The following is an 18,903-nucleotide window of genomic DNA, read 5'->3' on the forward strand; positions in this document are numbered from 1 at the left end:
GATGACCTTTAGGGCCCATCGAGGCCCCAAAGCCTAAATCCTAGGTCTCTGACATTAATACACTACAGCTCAGGGGAGATGCTAAGTGCTTATGTGAATGATCTAATGTAGCAATACAGGTACTGGTATCATCCTATTTTTTTTTTTTTTAACGTTTTTTGTTTATTTCTAGGAGAGAGAGAGAGAGAGAGACAGCGTGAGCAGGAGAGGGTCAGAGAGAGAGGGAGTCACAGACTGAAACAGGCTCCAGGCTCTGAGCTGGCAGTCAGCACAGAGCCCGACGCGGGGCTCGAACCCACGAACTGCGAGATCATGACCTAAGCGAAAGTCGGACGCTTAACTGACTAAGCCACCCAGGTGCCCCTGGTATCATCCTATTTTACAACGAGACCACTGAGGCAGAGGTATGAGGCGATTTGTCCCAGGATCCCTGAGCGATCCAGGCTTTGCTCAGGCACGGGTTTCACGGCCAGGGTTCCTGAGCACCAGGTGATAAGACCATTTATTAACTCCCCTTTGGTTGGAAAACATCATTTACAGCTTGACTCCTCTTTTGAGTTGTTTTTTAGAAGAATATACACCAAAATGTGAACCAGAGTTATATCAGACTATGGCAATTGTGCGTTTTTTTCTTTAGCATAATTCCCAAATTTCCTACAATAAATGTGTATTAGTTGAATAATCAAAAAACATCTTTAAAAGGAAAACATTCATAGTGTTACCTATAGCATAACTTAAGTCGTTGAGGCCAGTATATTAGCTACCATTCCAGATGCAGGCCACTGGCAAAGTTGTCGAGCGTCTGACCTCAGCTCAGGTCATGATCTCACGGTTCGTGGGTTCGAGCCCCGCACTGGGATCTCTGTCGACAGCTAAAAGCCTGGAGCCTGCTTCCGATTCTGTCTGTCTCTCTCTCTGTCTCTCAAAAGTAAAGAAGCATTTAAAAAGTTTGGGGATTGTTTTTTAAAAAGATTTTATTTTTAAGTCATCTCTATACCCAATGGGGGCTCGAACTTACAACCCCAAGATCAAGAGTCACAGGCTCCACCAACTGAGCCAGCCAGGCGCCCCTCCAGGCGCCCCTCACTGAAGTTTTCGGAGAACTTCCCATGTGTCGCTGGGTACCCGGACGGCACAAGCACCCCATTGGCCTCTGGATGTGGCGAATCCATTACTCAAAACGGAGCCAATACGACTTTCCTTATCATTGGTATTTATTAAGTGCTTCTGCGGGCAAGAAGATACGTAGGATCTTTATACATATTATTTCCTTTACTCCTCATAAATAACTTCGTAAGAGGCAGAAGCTATTGTTCTCATTTCAGGGGGNCCTGCAAGGTCACAATACCAGACGGCTGCAAAAGCTGGCTTCTAATCTCAGGTCTGTCCTACCCCAAACCCCAGGCTCCCCCTTCCTCCTCCCAGAGAAGTGGCTACTCCACTGGCTAGCCCAAAACACCTACTCCCAAACCTCTAAATCCTAACGCTTGATTATCACTAAAAAAAAAAAATCACCAAAGAGAAACCCTCGTACTAACTCGAGGAATTTCAGCTTCAACACGTTGGATGAACTGACCTTCCCCAACTGACCTGTCAACGGAACCACCTGTCGCTTTCCGGGGAAAACACACACCTCCCTCGGCCCCCGGTCGTATAATCTCTGGCCCTCTGGGAGAACTTACGACCCTACCCAGGGCTTTCTGCCTGCAGCCCCCTCCTCTTTTCCAGGAGGGGAGTCACCCGTCCCAGAAACCGGTTTCCAGCTGTGGCTTGGTTTCAAGTGAAGGCACCTTTCCCCTCCCTAGGGAGCGAATTCTACTAATGCTCCGTTATCTTCTCTCCCCACTGCCCGGGGATGACATCTAGGCCCGTTTTGCAAGTCCGTGCAGAAAATCGCTAGTCTCCCGTCCTCGTTCCTGAAGCAAACGACCCTTGGTTGAGGCAACGGTGGCGGAGAGAAGTTAAGAGGCGAGGCTGGCAAGGGACCGGACGGGCACTCGCCCCAGGTCCTAACTTGGGGCGGGAATCCGCCTTCCCACCCCGGACACCGGCAGCCCGAGAGCCGGCGGGAGCCCCTCCGCACCCGCGCCGCTCCCTCCTAGGACATCCCCGCGGGGAGNTGCTCTGGGAGGCCCTCGCGGGCTTGGCCGGTGGCGGGCGAGGCCGCAGAAACACTCAGCCCTGGAGTTCGTGCCTGTGAAGCTGAGTGTCTCTGAGAGACCAGAGGCCGTGTGCCATCTAGCCAACGCTTCCTTCGTTTGCCGCCGGGCTGCCGCTTCCCCAGCACTTCAGTCGCGCGGGAGGTCTCTCCAGGGGCCTGGGGCTCGGTTGCCCGGAGAGGGTGCGCTCGAGGCTCCCTGCCCCTCGCCCAGTGCGGCCGAGTCAGGGCGCTTCTCGGTCCGGCCCGCGGAGCGGGCCCGCTTTCTAGACAGGCAAGCGCCTTGGCCACCTGGCAGAGCCGGGTCGCCTAGCAACGGCGGGGTCCTTCCTGGCTCGGCGGCGCTCCGGGCCTGAGGGGAGAAAGCCGCTGCGGAGGGCGCTGGGGGCCGGAGGCGGCGGCGGCGCGAGAGGCGGCAACGGGACGGCGGCGCGAGGTTGGCGCGCCCCGGGATCCGGCCACTGCACTTGAGGGGAGATGAGCTCGGCTGACAAGGCCCGGGTGGGGCTCGCGGCCGACGGGCCTGCGCCGCCCGAGGAGGAGGAGGGCGAGGGGGGCGGCGAGGCGGGCGGGAGGGAGCNCCTGGTCCGAGGACCACCGCGTGTCCGTGTCCACGGCCCGCAGCATCGCTGTGCTGGAGCTCATCTGCGACGTGCACAACCCGGGCCAGGACCTGGTCATCCACCGCACCTCGGTGCCCGCTCCTCTCAACAGCTGCCTCCTTAAAGTAAGTCACCTCCTGGGCCCCAGCCCTGGGGTCTCCTACGGCCGCGCTCCGGCGTTACGGGTCCCTGGGGAATCTCGGGATTTCCCCCTCGTCGCATCCAGAGTGGCTGGGGTCGCCGCTTTTTTTGTTTTGTTTTGTTTTGAAAAGCAAACAGAAAACCTCGCAGCCGTTTGCGCCCAGTTTTCCAGATCACGCTCTCCCCACCCCCCACTTTCCGAAACACACACACACACACACACTCGTATCCCGTGTCCCGGGAGCTTTCCTCGGAGCCAGGTCCTTCCTCCGGCCCAGCGTCTGCCCCACTGCTGGCGCTGCTTGCACTCTCTGGTGCTTTCTGAGACTCCGCCCCCTTTGACCCAACCCCAGACCTTGCCTCTAAGTTGCTCCTATTGTCTGGAACCGACTCCCCGAGGCCCTCGGCCGGCTTTGTTTACTGTGACGTGCCCTCCTGTCGTGCCTCTTCTGCTCCCAAGGAAGTTTGGTCCTTTTAATGGTCTCCCCTTATCTTAGCGACTTTATTACACGGATGGTCCTTCCCACCTTGAACGGCTGAGAACTCTAGTTTCGTGTTTTTTTTGTTGCCGAAAATCCTTGAGATGTAGCATGAAAAGCCTCTGGAAATAAATGCAGTTCTTAAACCTCGAGGTCTCTGCGTAGATTTAGTTCTTTCAGCTTCATACAAGCGAAGTTTGCCTTCAGAACTTTCGGGCTCTTAAATTTGCAGTTTTGAGATCACTATTTTCCAGTTGGTTTCCCCCTGCCCTGAATAGGAAGTCCTAGCATTCATTAGTGGTTGAAAGGATAAAAACTTTCCCTGTTTCCTTTCTAGATCTTTAGGCCTAGCTGTGATCTATAAACGTGCACTCCTTTATCCAGCGGATACTTGAATAGCACCGGGTATCAGCCTAGTGCTGATCTAGGGTCAGGAAAGAAGGCAGCGCCCAAAACAAAGCCCCTGCCTTCATGGCGCTTACGTTCCTCAGCAAGTCGTGCACAGGCACTACTGTAATAACGGATGGTGATACGCACCGTAGAGATGTGTATCTGTGCCCAGAGGATGTATTTATATGAAAGTGAAGGGTTTGGGAACTTTTCTCTGCACCACCAATTTTAAGTATGAACCAGTCGCCATGGCTAAGGTGCGGGGAGCCCAGACCACTTTTTTTTCTTTAGTGTTCTTGAAAGTTTTAAGCAAACAGCACGTCACTGAGTTAGGTCATCGGTAGACTGGTATGACTAAACCCTGTGAGATCTTCTTGGAGAAGGTCTGAACAAATTGGTTCAAGTGTAAACGAATCAGGTAGGCCCTGGCAAAACTGTGGAATTGAGAAACAGGGAGGGAGGCGGAAGAAAGGGGCTTTAAAAGGGACATCCTACTCTTTCTAAGGCTGTTCATGTGCGCATGAACTAGAGGAAACTTTAAGTGTGCGTGTCCAGCATGGTGCAGATTGAATACTTGAGCGGAGAATTTGAAGAATAGAAGACACAGGGAGGTGCTTTCATCAGGGAATGTTACCTGGTGGTAAGTCTGAAGTGGTCCTGAAAGAACGTAGGATTTGGTTCAAAAGAGGAACATGGGAAGGGGGCCTCCAGGTAAGAGAACGAGCCGTCCATCTTATGTAATTAAGTCACTCACATAATTAATTGTATAAGTAATGATGGGTCGACGAGCTCTTCGGAGGGAAAGTGAGGTGAAGCCAATTTGGGAACTTTGACCATCTGAAGAAATTGACTTCAATCTAAGAAACCCGAAGGGCTGTGACCGTTTCATAAGCGTGGACTGAGCAGGGATGGTTCAGGAATATGACCCCGGTGGGCCCAGAGGCAAGAAAATGATTGTTGCGGTCAGTATAAGACAGAGGTTAAGGGATTGGGCTTTGGCACAAAACAGCAAGATAGGACACTCTCTACAAGGGGGTTGATAAAACCTGCGTGGTTTAGACTTTTTGGAAGATTAAATACATCTACGTGCGTGTGAATATGGATACGTATATGCGCACATACACACAATACAGTTCCCGGCACGCTGTAGGTACTCAAAGTAATAAATGCAGTCATACAGATAGGAATAGGGTCTGGATTAATGCTGTAGCTATGGACACAGAGCTATCCAGAATATTCTGATAAAACTTGGACTCTCCATTGTTTGCACAGCTGTCTAACAAGTAATGGCAAATCTTTTGTATTCCGCTTGTATGTGATAGTTTGCCCCAAGTTTATTAGTGGCATCGCCTCCTTATGTACTGTTCTTTGGTACACACGTCACACAAACCGTGCATCAGTTAGCAGTTGTACCAGACCGGGACCATTTGGTGTATGAATGCCAAGTTGTCTCTGCAGTTCTGAAAGAGGCTTCTGTGGGGTGGATCCCGGGGTGTGATGGCAGGCCCGTAAAGAAGTCTCTATCAGTACTGTGATGGCTCTACCCGTTGGCAGTGCCTAAGGCTTTGAATTGCTCAGTGCTGGCCCCCTTGCCTTCGCTCTGGGACACAAGGTGGCCCTTCTGCAGCCTGGATCAGTTTAGTGTATGGCACGGCTAGAAGGCTGGATGCTAAGCCCCTCTGAACCTTTTGCTCTATGACCCTATTATTTAGATCATGAATTTCTTTCAGGAACATAATGCAGTTATGTGGTAGTTCAAATACTACCTGCTGTTTGTAAGCTACTGTCCTGGGCACTGAGGTTGTATGATATAAGGGAAAATGCTAGAAGTGAATGAGCTGAAAAGCAATAGAACTGTGATTTAGGAATAATTTGCGGGGTGCCTGGGTGGCTTAGTAGGTTAAGCGTCCAACTCTTGGTTTTCAGCTCAGGTCATGATCTTGCAGTTTCGTAGGTTTGAGCCTCGTGTCGGGCTTGGCGCTAACAGTGTGGAGCCTGCTTGGGATTCTCTTTCTCTCTCCCCCCCTCCCCCCGCCCCTCCCCCACTCCTGCTGTCTCTGGCTCTCAAACAAACTTTAAACAGAGAATGATTTGCAGTTTTTCTTCCCATCAGACTGCTGAGTTAATCATCATCTAGTTGGATACAGTTCCAAATTCTAATAATATTTCTATAACTGATTTTATTCTGTATGAATTGTTGGGAGTATGAGAAAGTATTAACTCCATGTTTAGTAACTGTTGGCTGTCTTTGGAATCCTCTCCTTGCCTTCAAGAAGTCTCCTCTTGAGTAACTTCAGGTGCATTTCTATTCACTAGGCACTTACAAAGGAATTAGCTATTAGCAGTAACAGTGGCCAGCTGGGAACAGGCGGGTATATAATTAAATGTTTGGCTGGGTGTGGTCCCCCGGGAGCTGGGCTCCGCCTGTGGTGTGTGTCCCTTGAGCATCTGAGCGCACGTTTTAATTTGATAGCTAGTTTTGTGACTTGGAGACTTACAAGATGGGGCAGTGTTCCCATTCAAACTAATACGTTAGAAATTACCACACAAAACCGTACAGGTTTTCTCCATTGGTTGAGATCCAAGCTGCCCTCTATCCTCCTACAATGAGTAGGACCAGGAGTTGCTTTTATTTCATCCTCTGCTACTATTTACAGGTTCTGTTAAGTTTACTTTTAGTTCTACAGTAGCGTTTATTTGTAGCAAATCTACCTATTCTAAAGATTATTGTTTAGTTTACAGTATTAGGAGATTTGTGAATGATTTTATATCTTCCCTTTATTTGGTGGACAACTTTATATCTACTCCACATTTTACTTCCTCTTATTAGGGCTCCTTAACATTTACTTACTCCTCAGAGAGCATTCTTCATCATCATAGCTAACGTTGAGCTCTTATTAATAGGTGCTTGATGGGCACTTGGCTGGCTCAGTCAGTAGAGACTCTCTTGATTGATTGATTGATTGATTTGGAGAGAGGGAAGGAGAGTGCACTCAGGAGAGGGAGAGAGAGAATCTTAAGCAGATTCCATGCCCAGCATAGGGCATGATCTCACAACCATCAAGATTAACTTGAGATTAATGGAGCCACCCAGATGCCCCAGTCAGTAGAGACTCTTGATCTCAGGGTCATGCGTTCAAGCCCCACATTGGATGTGGGAACTACTTAAAAAAAAAAAGGCGCTTTACATCTTTTGACTTATTTGAACTTCCTAACTCTACGAGACCTGTATTCTCTTTTTATAAATGAGAAAATTAGGGCCAGAAGGTTTAAGCATTTGTGCAATGTCACAAAGCTACCTACCATGTGAGAGAGCCAGGATTTGAACCCAGGTCTTGGCATCATAGCACAGATTTTTCAGTCATCATGCTGTGCTTCATTCTGTCATCTTTCAAATTTTATTTACCCATACAAGGCTCTGGGCTTTGATTAGCATTATTTTATCAACAGGCTAGGCAGCTACACTTCTGTTTAACTGGAATTTCCAGTCTAGTTCTCCAGCATGTTCATAAATGTATCCAAGAGGCTACCTTAAATGCCTTTCTAAATCAAGATAGACTGCCGAAGCCACCATTTCCGGAGTACTCTTTAGGATAATAAATGATGGCGCCACCCAGAAAAAAGTTCTGTTGTTCGAAAAAAAGACAAACTCTAGGTAAGTCTCTCAGTAACTCCCTGGCCAAGGCATTTAGTGTGCTCCTGAGACTTTTCAGAGCGAGGTGGTGGGTCGCATACAGCGTTCCAAGACCTACTTGGCCACGTGGCAGTTCTTCAAGGGACCATTTGGGGGTGGGGGGGGTAACGTTCTTTGTAACACAATTTAGGAAAAGCTAGTTATCTAATTCATTTGGTGGACTTTATACCTACTTTTCTATGCTTATTATGTCATTAAGCAGTTTCAACAGAAAAGAGTCAGATTAGATTTTTCTGGTTATCCTGTGCTGGCTTCTAATGATTCCTTCTGTCTACACAAACCTTTTATTTGTTAATAATTGAGGAATTTTGTTCCCTAGCAGACTTAATGGTCTGTTATCTATTTTCCATTTAGGGAATACTTTAAAACTATTGCACTTTGGTTTTCTGACCTATTCCCAGTTCAAGCTTTATCTAGGACCAGTTAGTGGTTTGGAGTTCAGCATCTTCCAAGTTTTTCCTGTGTCCTGGAGTGTAACTCCTCTGGGCTTGGGGACTTAAACTCATTTAAAGTGACTTTTATTAGATCCATATATGTCTTAGGCTTGAATTCCTTTGCAATCATCTAATAACCACCCTTTCCAGTTGGAAGATCAGCGGCTGTGTGAAAGGAGATTGTCACTAAATCTGGAAGATTCTGCGTTCTTTCTCTGGATCTGTTTCCCTAAAGACAGTGGGGTCAAGTCCTTTTCTCTTCCTGCCTCACACCTAACAGAAAGCACAGTTCCCTTGGCTCCTGCTTTGTTGTCTTTTAGCCTTCCTGGCTCTGAACCACTTTCTTTTGGTCATCTATCTCCTCCTTTGTCTTTAACGTCCTTTAAGATCTTTTTAAAGCGCTTGCCATCAAACAGCTAGGCACTAAATAAACACCACCACTGATACATGTCACAGACTTGGAGAAGGGGGTGATGGGTGAAAGCCAGAATGATCTCAGAAGGCCTCAGAGAGAGAATTGGACCTGGTGGGATGGATGGGATTTAGATAGAAAAACAGAGCATTCCAGACAAGGGGGCCAAGGGAGGCAGAGGAGGGAATATTCAAGGAATGGCAACTAGTCTAACCGGAGTGGATGTTATTCTATAGAAACAGTGGATGTAGCCGTTGGAGTTGGCTTTCAGCACAATTTCTAAATGAAATTTTAGATAGAAACCTAAAGCTGGCATTTGTATCACAAAACATTGTAAAAACTCAAAATATCCAGCTGTATCAAAGATGTATATGGATGTGTGTTTTCATGAATATGTAATGTTTATGGTTTTGTGAGTAGTTCAGCTGCGTGCTCTAAATGCGTTAAAGACAAGTACGTCACTGTTACAGCCGCTATTTATGGCAGTTCTAGGAAGGATATGGGAGGCAGGCTTTGAATCATGGCAACATTTATTCTGACTCTTAAAAAAAAAATCTTTATTTCTTGAGTAAGTCCTCATCTACTTTCAGACATGCACTTGATCTTTTAAATGCATGTCTTTCAAAATTAAGAGAATTGATACAAAATTCTAGGTATGTTAACGTGACCTGGTTGACACTGATTGATCAGTCGGTACCCTAAGTGATGTCAGTATATTCCTCTTAGAGTGACATATTTATCTGAGAGTCTTTATGTCTCTTATTTTCAGGTTGGCTCCAAAGCAGAAGTTGCTGAGTGTAAGGAGAAGTTTGCCACCTCGAAAGACCCCACAGTCAGTCAGACTTTCATGTTGGACCGGGTGTTCAACCCTGAAGGGAAGGCTCTGCCACCGTTGAGGGGATTCAAATATACTAGCTGGTCCCCCATGGGTTGTGATGCGAATGGCAGGTGCCTCCTGGCGGCACTGACCATGGACAATCGCCTGACCATCCAGGCCAACCTCAACAGACTCCAGTGGGTCCAGCTGGCTGATCTGACAGAGATTTATGGAGAACGCCTTTACGAGACCAGTTACAGGCTCTCTAAAAACGAGGCTCCTGAAGGGAATCTTGGGGACTTTGCTGAGTTTCAGAGGAGACACAGCATGCAGACTCCAGTGCGCATGGAGTGGTCGGGCATCTGCACCACGCAGCAGGTCAAGCATAACAACGAGTGCCGGGACGTGGGCAGCGTGCTCCTGGCGGTCCTCTTTGAGAACGGCGACATTGCCGTGTGGCAGTTTCAGTTGCCCTTTGTGGGGAAGGAATCCATCTCTTCGTGCAACACGATCGAGTCAGGAATCAACTCTCCCAGTGTTCTGTTTTGGTGGGAATATGAGCACAATAATCGGAAAATGAGCGGCCTTATTGTGGGGAGTGCTTTTGGACCTGTAAAAATTCTTCCCGTCAATCTCAAAGCAGTTAAAGGCTATTTCACTCTAAGGCAGCCTGTTGTCTTGTGGAAAGAAATGGACCAGTTGCCGGTGCACAGCATTAAGTGTGTCCCTCTCTATCACCCTTACCAGAAGTGCAGCTGTAGCTTAGTGGTGGCTGCGAGAGGGTCCTATGTGTTTTGGTGTCTTCTGCTGATCTCCAAAGCAGGCCTCAATGTTCACAACTCCCACGTCACAGGCCTTCACTCGCTGCCGATCGTCTCCATGACTGCGGACAAGCAGAACGGGACAGTGTATACTTGTTCCAGCGACGGCAAGGTGAGGCAGCTGATTCCCATCTTCACGGATGTGGCGTTAAAGTTCGAACACCAGTTAATCAAACTGTCAGATGTGTTTGGCTCGGTGAGGACGCACGGGATAGCGGTGAGCCCCTGCGGCGCGTATCTGGCCGTCATTACGACCGAGGGCATGGTCAACGGCCTCCACCCCGTTAACAAAAACTACCAGGTCCAGTTTGTTACTCTCAAAACATTTGAGGAGGCAGCTGCTCAGCTCCTGGAGTCTTCCGTGCAGAATCTCTTCAAGCAGGTAGATTTAATAGATCTAGTACGCTGGAAGATTTTAAAAGATAAACACATCCCGCAGTTTTTACAGGAAGCTTTGGAAAAAAAGATTGAAAGCAGTGGGGCCACCTATTTTTGGCGTTTCAAACTGTTCCTCCTGAGGATTTTGTATCAGTCGATGCAGAAAACCCCTTCGGAAGCATTGTGGAAACCCTCCCACGAGGACTCCAAGATCTCGCTAGTTGACTCCCCTGGGATGGGCAACGCCGAGGACGAACAAGAGGAAGGCACGTCTTCCAGACAGGCCGGTCGGCAGGGCCTTCAGGAGCGGAGCAGAGAGGGCGACCCGGAGGACCCCGTCGATGATTCGCTGGCCCCGTCTGGAGAGGCGGGGGGCCGGGAGCCGATGGAGGAGAAGCTCCTGGAGATCCAGGGGAAGATCGAAGGCGTAGAAATGCACTTAACCAGGGAGCACATGAAGCGGGTCTTGGGAGAAGTGTACCTGCACACCTGGATCACAGAGAACACAAGCATCCCCACCAGGGGCCTCTGCAACTTCCTGATGTCGGACGAAGACTACGACGACCGCACGGCGCGGGTAGGTGTTTCTCACAGAAGCAGCAAGTCCGGCAGAGGTCTGCTTTCTGCCTGGGGCAGAAACGGTCTGAATGGAATTCCTAACCCGACTTTGGCTTTGATGTTTTGTAGGTAGTTGAGTGGCATGAGGTGCAGGAGAATAAATAGGAAACGTGGATTAATGCAGAGGACGTTTTCATATCACACCGAGAGTGTTTCGATTCTTCCCCCCACCGCGGCCTTGATTGAAAAACAAGGTTTGCAGGCTCAGGTCCGCTGGCTGTGGATGAGCTGGAGGAGGCGTCATTTAGCGAGTAGTATGTGATTGGGCAGTGACAGCAGGGGACGTGTGACACCCTGCTTTCTTCCTGTTTGCGGAAGGTTCTGGGGTTGGGGGACGGGGTGGCAGGGGCTCACGGATGGCTCACATTTGGGAGGACTTGAGGAAGCCTTGTGACGCAGTCAAGAAGGGCATGTCAAGTAAGCAAATTCTTACTCATGTTTATTTTTACAAAACTGGGCAGAATCTTTATTTTGATTTAGAAGCATCTTAGAGCCTTATCCAAAATGTATTCCACAGATTTCAAGTTTGCTGGTAGAACAATAGGGTTACATTCTGTCCTCCTCTTATTTTTTTTTTTTTTTTTTGTTTTTTTTTTTTTTTTTTGGGGAGGGGNGCGAAAGTCGATCGCTCAACCGACTAAGCCACCCAGGCGCCCCTCTGTCCTCCTCTTAGAGGCTCCCCCCGTATCCTTTTGAGGAATCTTGAGAATTCCTGCAGAAAAGAAGCCATCTAATTTTGTGTACTTCATTGTTATCCTGACATCGGGGAACCTTTGTCTGAGCTAACAGCTGCTAAAATCCTGAAGAATTTGTGTTTCAAGGAACATACTTTATACTAAAATATTCAAAACTACAGAAGCCTGTGTTCCCTTTTACTCTTAAGATTGACATTTCTCACTGCCCAAGGTCTTAACATTGAAGGGAATAGGGGCGCCTGGGTGGCTCAGTCGGTTAGGCGCCTGACTCTTCTGGATTTCAGCTCAGGTCATGATCTCACAGTTAGTGAGTTTGCGCCCCACCTGCCTGGACTCTTCTCTCTCCCTTTGCTCCCCTTGCGTGCTCTCTCTGCTTCTCTCAAAATAAATAAACTTAAATAAAATTGAAGGTAGTAATGTTAAACCACACACAAATTCCTTGTTGCCCTGTCTTGTAGGAAAGTGTGCATATCCACCCCTCAGTTATTACTCCTGGGGTATTCGCAGTGATCTCAAGAGTACTTACAACGTACTGTTCACACAACTGACTTTTCATCTTTGAAAGTCCACTCTAAAAAGTATGTCATTGTGCTCTGAATTGCCCGGAAGTTTTCTGGTTATCACTCTTTCACAGGACCTAGCAGGAATATTACGAGAGTCAGTGGAAGATTAACAGAACATTTTAGGAAGTATGTGGTGGAAGTTGGTGGTAATCACCTACTGCTGTCAGGATGTTTGGCCCAACTAGAAAAGGAGGGAGAGGTGGTTGTCCCTGTTGTAAGGGACCATAAATTAGAGTTCTTAAGGCTACAAAACCCAAAAAAGCCAAAAGGTAATGGGCTTTAAATTTGTAAATTACATAAGAGTGGGTCAGACACCCTCTGGGCTGTTCAGATACCCTTCAAAACTTCAGTGAGCTGATTTCAGTGAACGGCTGACCCAGAGAGTTCTTCCACCAGAGCTTAAGTGTAAATGGATTACAAATCTTGAAGGACATCATCTCCTAGTAAGACGCCGTAGTTCTGAAAGCTCGCTGTATCCCGTGCCTCCAAGAGATGTGCCAGTGAAGGTGTTTTCAGCAAACGAGTGAAGTAGATAACTTTTGTTAGACTTCCATTTTTAAAGTGGTATAATCCTAATGAAGCAAAGAAAAGCTGAAATACAGACCAGGTCTAGACCCTGCCCTGTGGACCCTTCTCACGGCGGGGCCCACCACGCCTCTGCTGTGGGGCTCGGGATCGCAGAGGGCAAGCTGCTAGACCAGATTGGCCGTGGTCTTGGGGCTATCAGAAAGGGAAATTATTACTTTTTTTTTTTTTTTTACTCCTGATTACCTTTATGCTTTGTAAGCCTCTCTTAAAGAATGGACATTTGTACAGTCCTACAAAGTTAGCGTTTCACGTAATACTTCGCCCATAGGGATCATGCTTTTCCTTCTTAAATCGTTACCAAGGCTAGCAAAGTGCTTTGTCTCCTAACTGAATTCTCATTCCTGCTTTCAGAAGCTGCAAAAACAAGGCAAGTGGTAAGATTTTGGTTTTCAGAACGGTTTTTTCTTTAGTGGTGACCGTTCGCCCTGTTGTCACAGGCTCCCTGAACAAATGTATTTTCACAGCCAGTCTCCACAAGGAGGTGTGGCTTTGTCACGTTCAGACACTGAGCAGCGTGTGTGCAAATGCTCACCTCCCATCGCGTGTGGATACGGATAGGACACGGCGTGTGTTTTCGTTCCTCCACTGTGTCCGGAGACGTTTTCTTTGAGAAGCCTTGCACTCACGCCACTCAACAGCGCCGACTGCTCTGTCTTCCTAGGTGCTGATTGGACACATCTCGAAGAAGATGAACAAACAGACCTTCCCCGAGCACTGTAGTCTGTGCAAGGAGGTCTTGCCGTTCACGGATCGCAAGCAGGCAGTCTGCTCCAACGGCCACATTTGGCTCCGGTAAGCCATTTCAAGCCAGCCCCTGCTTTTGCCCCTTTTCCGGTTTTGTACACACCGAGCACCGTAAAGTGTGTAAAACGTGTGACCACAGCATGCTGCCCTGTGCCACTGGGGTGGAGAGAAGCCACGACTGAGGCACAGGCATAGACTCTCTTCATCAGTCTGACTAAGGCAAGACCCTCTTTAAAGACTGTGTTTTTACCACCCGACGCACAGAGGGATTTCTTTATTTTGGTGATACGGTCTTCCTTTGAAATAGCATTAACCTTTTAAAGTATTATACAAGTAGTATCTGTTAAGGTAGTGGAGTATAAAAGAGCTTGTGCACTTTTTGGGCTCTGACTTTATACTAAAAGCTGGGAGTCTTCCTTCTCTCGCTGTCAGAGGGCGTCTTGGCGAGCTTAGATTTTACAGAGCTGGGAGCCGTGTTTGACACCGGCCAGCACGCCCCTTCTTGCTCCCTGAAGCGCCTGCATCCCCTGGCTCCCTGGACGGTGTCCTCCCTGGTTTTCTTCCCACCTCTGACTCTTCGTTCTTAGTTGTCTGATGATTCCGCTTCATGCCCCGGATGTCCATGTTGGACCTGTTTTTCTTCAGTCCGTGCTTCCTTGGCAGGCTACACCACCTGTATGCTGGTGACTTAAACGGAGAGCTTTAGCCTGACTCTCTCCCCCAAATCCAGACTTCTGCGTCTAACCACCTGTTCACGGTCTGTATTTGGAAATTTAATAGGCGTTTCAGATTTGCATCCAGCCTGTTCTCACTGCCTCCACCTCCCCAGTCCTGGTGAAGACCCCAAACCCCCTTGCCTGGATGGCGTAGTTCTCTCCCAGCAGGTGTCCCTGCTCGCTCTGTGCCCTCCCATCTGTATTCAGTGTGGCCATGATTGTGATCCTGCTAAGATTTCATCCACTCATGCACCCCTCTTTCTGCTCAGAACTCTCCGGAGGCTGCCCATTTGTGATGAGTAAACACTAGAATCCCTTCAGTGACCACGACTACACAGCCTGGCCCCCATCCCCTCTCTGACCTCCTCTCCCGTGTTTCTCCGCCTTGCTCTCAGGTACACAAGGCCCCCCTCCTTCTCCAGGATGTCCGCACTGCCGTGCTCGCTGCCTGGAGTGCTCCTCCGGCTGGTGTCCGTGTGGCTTCCTTAAGTGTCCCTTAATGGGTTAGGCCTTCCTGGCCATGCTGCCTGGTACCGTGGCCCCTGCTGGCGTCCCCTGCCTCCTGGTTCTCCCGTCGCTCTTCCTCGTCGTCTTGTCGTCCCTGGCAGTCCCCGCCTCTTCATAGATTTTTACTTTCTGTTTCTCTGTCTCCTCTGGAATAGAAAGCTCCGTGAGGACAGGGAATTTTGTGTTCACAGCTACTCACTAGAACAATGGCTGGTCCCTGGTGGGCACCCAGTCCACCTGCCCTTTGTAGCCTGGTCCTGGTGGGTGTTGGGTGAGTAGTCACAGGACGGTGCTGAACCTGGGGCGTTTCTCCCCTCCCATCTCTCTCTTTGTACCATGAATTTTGTCTTCTGGCCCTTTCAGGCTTTCCCCGCTGTACCGTCACACTCTTAAACATAGTGCACAGATCTCCTCTGCAAAATCACTTACGAGAATAGTTTTCTATATAGTATCTGATTCTTTTTTAACATATCAAAAATTCAAAGCATGGACAGGTACGGACAATAAACTCTTTCCCAGTGCCACACACGGCCAACGAGAAGTGGCAGCGACTGGACCGGAAGCTTTGTATCTTGTGGCTCAGCAACCCGCCCCCAGCAGTGGCCCTTACTGAGCTGGGGCAGCACAGGTCTGGGCAGCTCTGGGGCGCAGAGGGCTACGCTGTTGCCACACACTTGAGTGCGGTTTACATGCTTTACGCGGTCAGTGGGTGGTTTTCAGGAACTGTCTGTGACCAGTTTCTCCTGACAATCCAGTGTGTCTTCTCTCAGGTGCTTTTTAACCTACCAGTCCTGCCAGAGTCTGATCTACAGAAGGTGTTTGCTCCACGACAGCATAGCCCGCCATCCGGCCCCGGAAGGTGAGTGCTGGCCCGGCTGCGGGGGGCGGCTCTGAATCTGCTCGGGTCAGGCCCCACCCCTCAGGGCCCTAGGCCAGCAGGACTGACGGCAGGCTCATTCTCCTCCTGGCAGTCCTGGCACTATTATCGTGAAGCCACAACTAATGAAAAAATGATCATCGGAATATGTCGTGTGGAAGGACAGACTGCATGTTGGCGTGTGAGCAGGGGTGCAGTTTGCTGTTCCGTTACCGCAAATTATTCATTCAAAAAAGTGCCACAGCTTGTGTTAGATGGCACGTGTACATTATATTTGGAGGGAAATTGTGCCAATGGTAAGGTGTACAAAGACCGTATTGCCAAGCCAGAACATTCTGTGTGCGCTTGGACTCCTCCTTCTGGTAGCCGTGATGGGGTTTTCTTGGTTCGTCTGTATTCTCTCTCCTGATAGCCCCGCTGACAAAGCCCACATTTCTGAGATGATGAGTTGGAAGTAAGATCTAGACATGGACAAGGAATTAGCAACTTAAATAGTCACCTGAACGCCAGATTCATGACCCAAAGCTTATTCATGTCACGTCGCACCCTAACCAGATAAGCTACCTAGACGTGAGCGTGTTCAGTTATACACACGTTTGGGGGAAATTTGTGGTCTCGATTAACTAAAACAAAACATTCTCCATAAAACTAAGTCCTTTTTTTTTTTTTTTTTTTTGAGGTTTATTTATTTTAAGACCGAGAAAGAGTGAGGGAGGTGGAGAGGATCCCAAGATCCCAAGAGTGAGAGAGAGGATCCCAAGCAGGCTCCATGCTGTCAGCCCAGAGCCCGATGCAGGGCTTGATCTCACAGACCATGAGATCATGACCTGAGCCAGTTTTGAAACAAATTTGGGGAAACTCACTGCAATTGAGAATTGGTATACTATTTAGACAGGAAATCAGGAAAAAATTGAAACAAATCAAAGAAACAAACACACCTGCCAACTGACTTTGAGTTGAGCTACACACAGCTTTAGGAAGAATGAGAATCTCTGGGTCTGGAGAGCCGTCATACAGTAGGACACTTGCAGACTAGGGGCGTTTTTAAAGGGGGAGAAGGTGTTGAGCCAGTGTGGTCATGCTTTTTTCCAAGGAATGCATTTTTAAAAATTACCATTACTGTAATTTCATAAAAAGAATATTTTATGGGATCCTGGGTGGCTCAGTCCTTTAAGTGTCTGACTTCAGGTCATGATCTTGAGGTTCATGAGTTCAAGCCCCACATCGGGCTCTGTGCTGACAGCTCAGAGCCTGGAGGCTGCTTCAGATTCTGTGTCTCCCTCTCTCTCTGCCCCTCCCTCACTTGTGTGTGCGCGCGCTTTCTCTCTTTCTCTCTCTCACAGAAAGAAATGAACATTAAAAAAATATTTTAAGGTTAACAGTGTACTAAGGGTATGTTCTCAGAACAATCTAGTCCTTTCCTTGAAATGAATAAGTTTAGCTGTGTGAATCATTCATTCATTACCCTTATTTTCCTGTTCCATCATAAAGGGCTGAAAATTTCATCGCACACTTAGCTCTGGGAAGCACAGGTCTAGTCCGGCCTGGTCCAGGAGGTTGGTGGGGGTGCTCTGAGGACGCAGAGCCGGGACCATGCCTCTTGTGCTTCCCGCTGCAGCCCGGCCAGGGCTCGGCCCACCTGCTCCAAAGCTGACACTCAGTGCCACTTGTCTTCCTTTGCAGATCCTGACTGGATTAAGAGGTTACTGCAAAGCCCTTGCCCTTTCTGTGACTCTCCTGTCTTCTGAATGTCAGCGGTGGGAAGATGGGAACGACACATGCTCTGTTACAGAAAATACCTTCTGGCCTGAAGATGTAGGACGCGCTGGCTAATCCTGGCCTTCAAGTGGCGAGGCTCTCTCCATGAGTGTAGATCAGGCCCCGGGAACTCATTTCTGAAGTACGGTCCCCATCTCCGGGGACTAAAGGATTTCTCTAAAACAACTGAATGCAGAGATTTTAAGTCACTCTGAGATGAACATTAGCTTCCCCTTCCTTACCCAGTCAGGACACTTATTTTTCAAGTGTTTTGACTGAAGCAGTTTGAACAGCAAGCAGGGCCTGTCATCACTGGGAACAGGGTGATCCTTCTAGAGAGCTGGGGGTAGGGCCTCGCTGGACCCAGTTAGGCTTAACGCCTCCCTCGGTGTGGAGCTGCCTTGTGGCTCCAGAGGGCTTCCGTGATGTGCATGGTGTGCGGTGTTCCAGAAGACATTAAAAGTGTCTAAAACAGCACAGGGTCCTGATGCTCTGTTTTGAACACATAGCCACATATCTGTATCCTGAGGATTCTTGTTTCTCATGCACACCGAAACCATTTTCATAAAACTATATTTTTAAGAGGTTGAAGCCAAGACTAAAGTTGGCTTTAATGTGTCAAAAGATCAGGTGATTCTCATAGGTTAATAATTGTCTTATTTTTAGTGAGCTCCCACGTTACCAGATTTCCTGTCCTTTCCCCTGGGTGTGTAAAGGGCACCCGGTGTTCCCGTTGATCCGTGACCTTCCTTGCGTCAGACTGACGGTCACAGCCTACGTGAGATATTTGTACATAGAAGAAAAAGAATATTTTCTCCTTAAAACTTCTAGTGTTTTTAATGTTGACATGTCCAGACATTTCATTTATATCCGGTATGAGAATGTGCAGTCCCATCTGGAAACTTCCAGAAAGTGGTGGGTGGCCCAGACTTGATCAGTTGACAAGAGCCTGGGAATTTCTTGTCAGGAAAGGTCCTTGGTATTTGTAATACTGGTATTTCCCTCTGGCCATTAAGAAGAGATGTTTGATATTAATTGGTCTTAAGATCTAAAACTAACGGTGCACATTCAGGAATTACAGCGCGAGTGTCCCAGGGGCTGGCGCTGAGCAGCAGCACTCTTGGTGCCCACGTCTTGAAATGGGAGGCTGGATGGGAAAGAAAATGTGAAATCGCCACCCCTGTTACCTGCTATCGGGCCTTTATTCTGACATTTATTCCTGCCTTTCTTGTGTTTGCTCAGAGAACAACATCTTGTCCTTGCTTCAGAAGCACTTGCTGTTTGGACAAGATGCCCGCACACCACCTCCCCTACCGCATTCTCACCCCTCCGCTCGCGTGTCGAGAGCCCAGAGCCCTTCAGAGGTGCTTCCAGTCTGCTTTGAAACATCTTTTGTTTCCTGTTCAAATTTTGTTTTGTCTCCTGTGTTTAAACCTGTGTTTGCTGGAATCTTCTGCTTATCTTTTTCATCCTGGTGAGTTCAAGAATAGTGTCAATCCAGATGCCAGGGT

The 18,903-nt window shown here is 48.4% G+C and overlaps 1 protein-coding gene across 1 annotated transcript; it reads left to right on the plus strand.

The window, feature by feature from the left end:
- Positions 1-2,635: 2,635 nt before the first annotated feature.
- On the plus strand, positions 2,636-17,866 carry GTF3C4 (general transcription factor IIIC subunit 4). The gene is given in 6 exon segments (XM_077768419.1): positions 2,636-2,736; positions 2,738-2,885; positions 9,080-10,903; positions 13,452-13,582; positions 15,528-15,616; positions 17,318-17,866. Coding segments are annotated over 6 exon segments (2,358 nt in total). The 3' UTR covers positions 17,383-17,866.
- The last annotated feature ends 1,037 nt before the right edge of the window (positions 17,867-18,903 follow it).

The sequence above is a fragment of the Crocuta crocuta genome, unplaced genomic scaffold, assembly GCF_008692635.1.
Source record: "Crocuta crocuta isolate KB4526 unplaced genomic scaffold, BGI_CrCroc_1.0 scaffold35, whole genome shotgun sequence".
Classification (NCBI taxonomy): domain Eukaryota; kingdom Metazoa; phylum Chordata; class Mammalia; order Carnivora; family Hyaenidae; genus Crocuta; species Crocuta crocuta.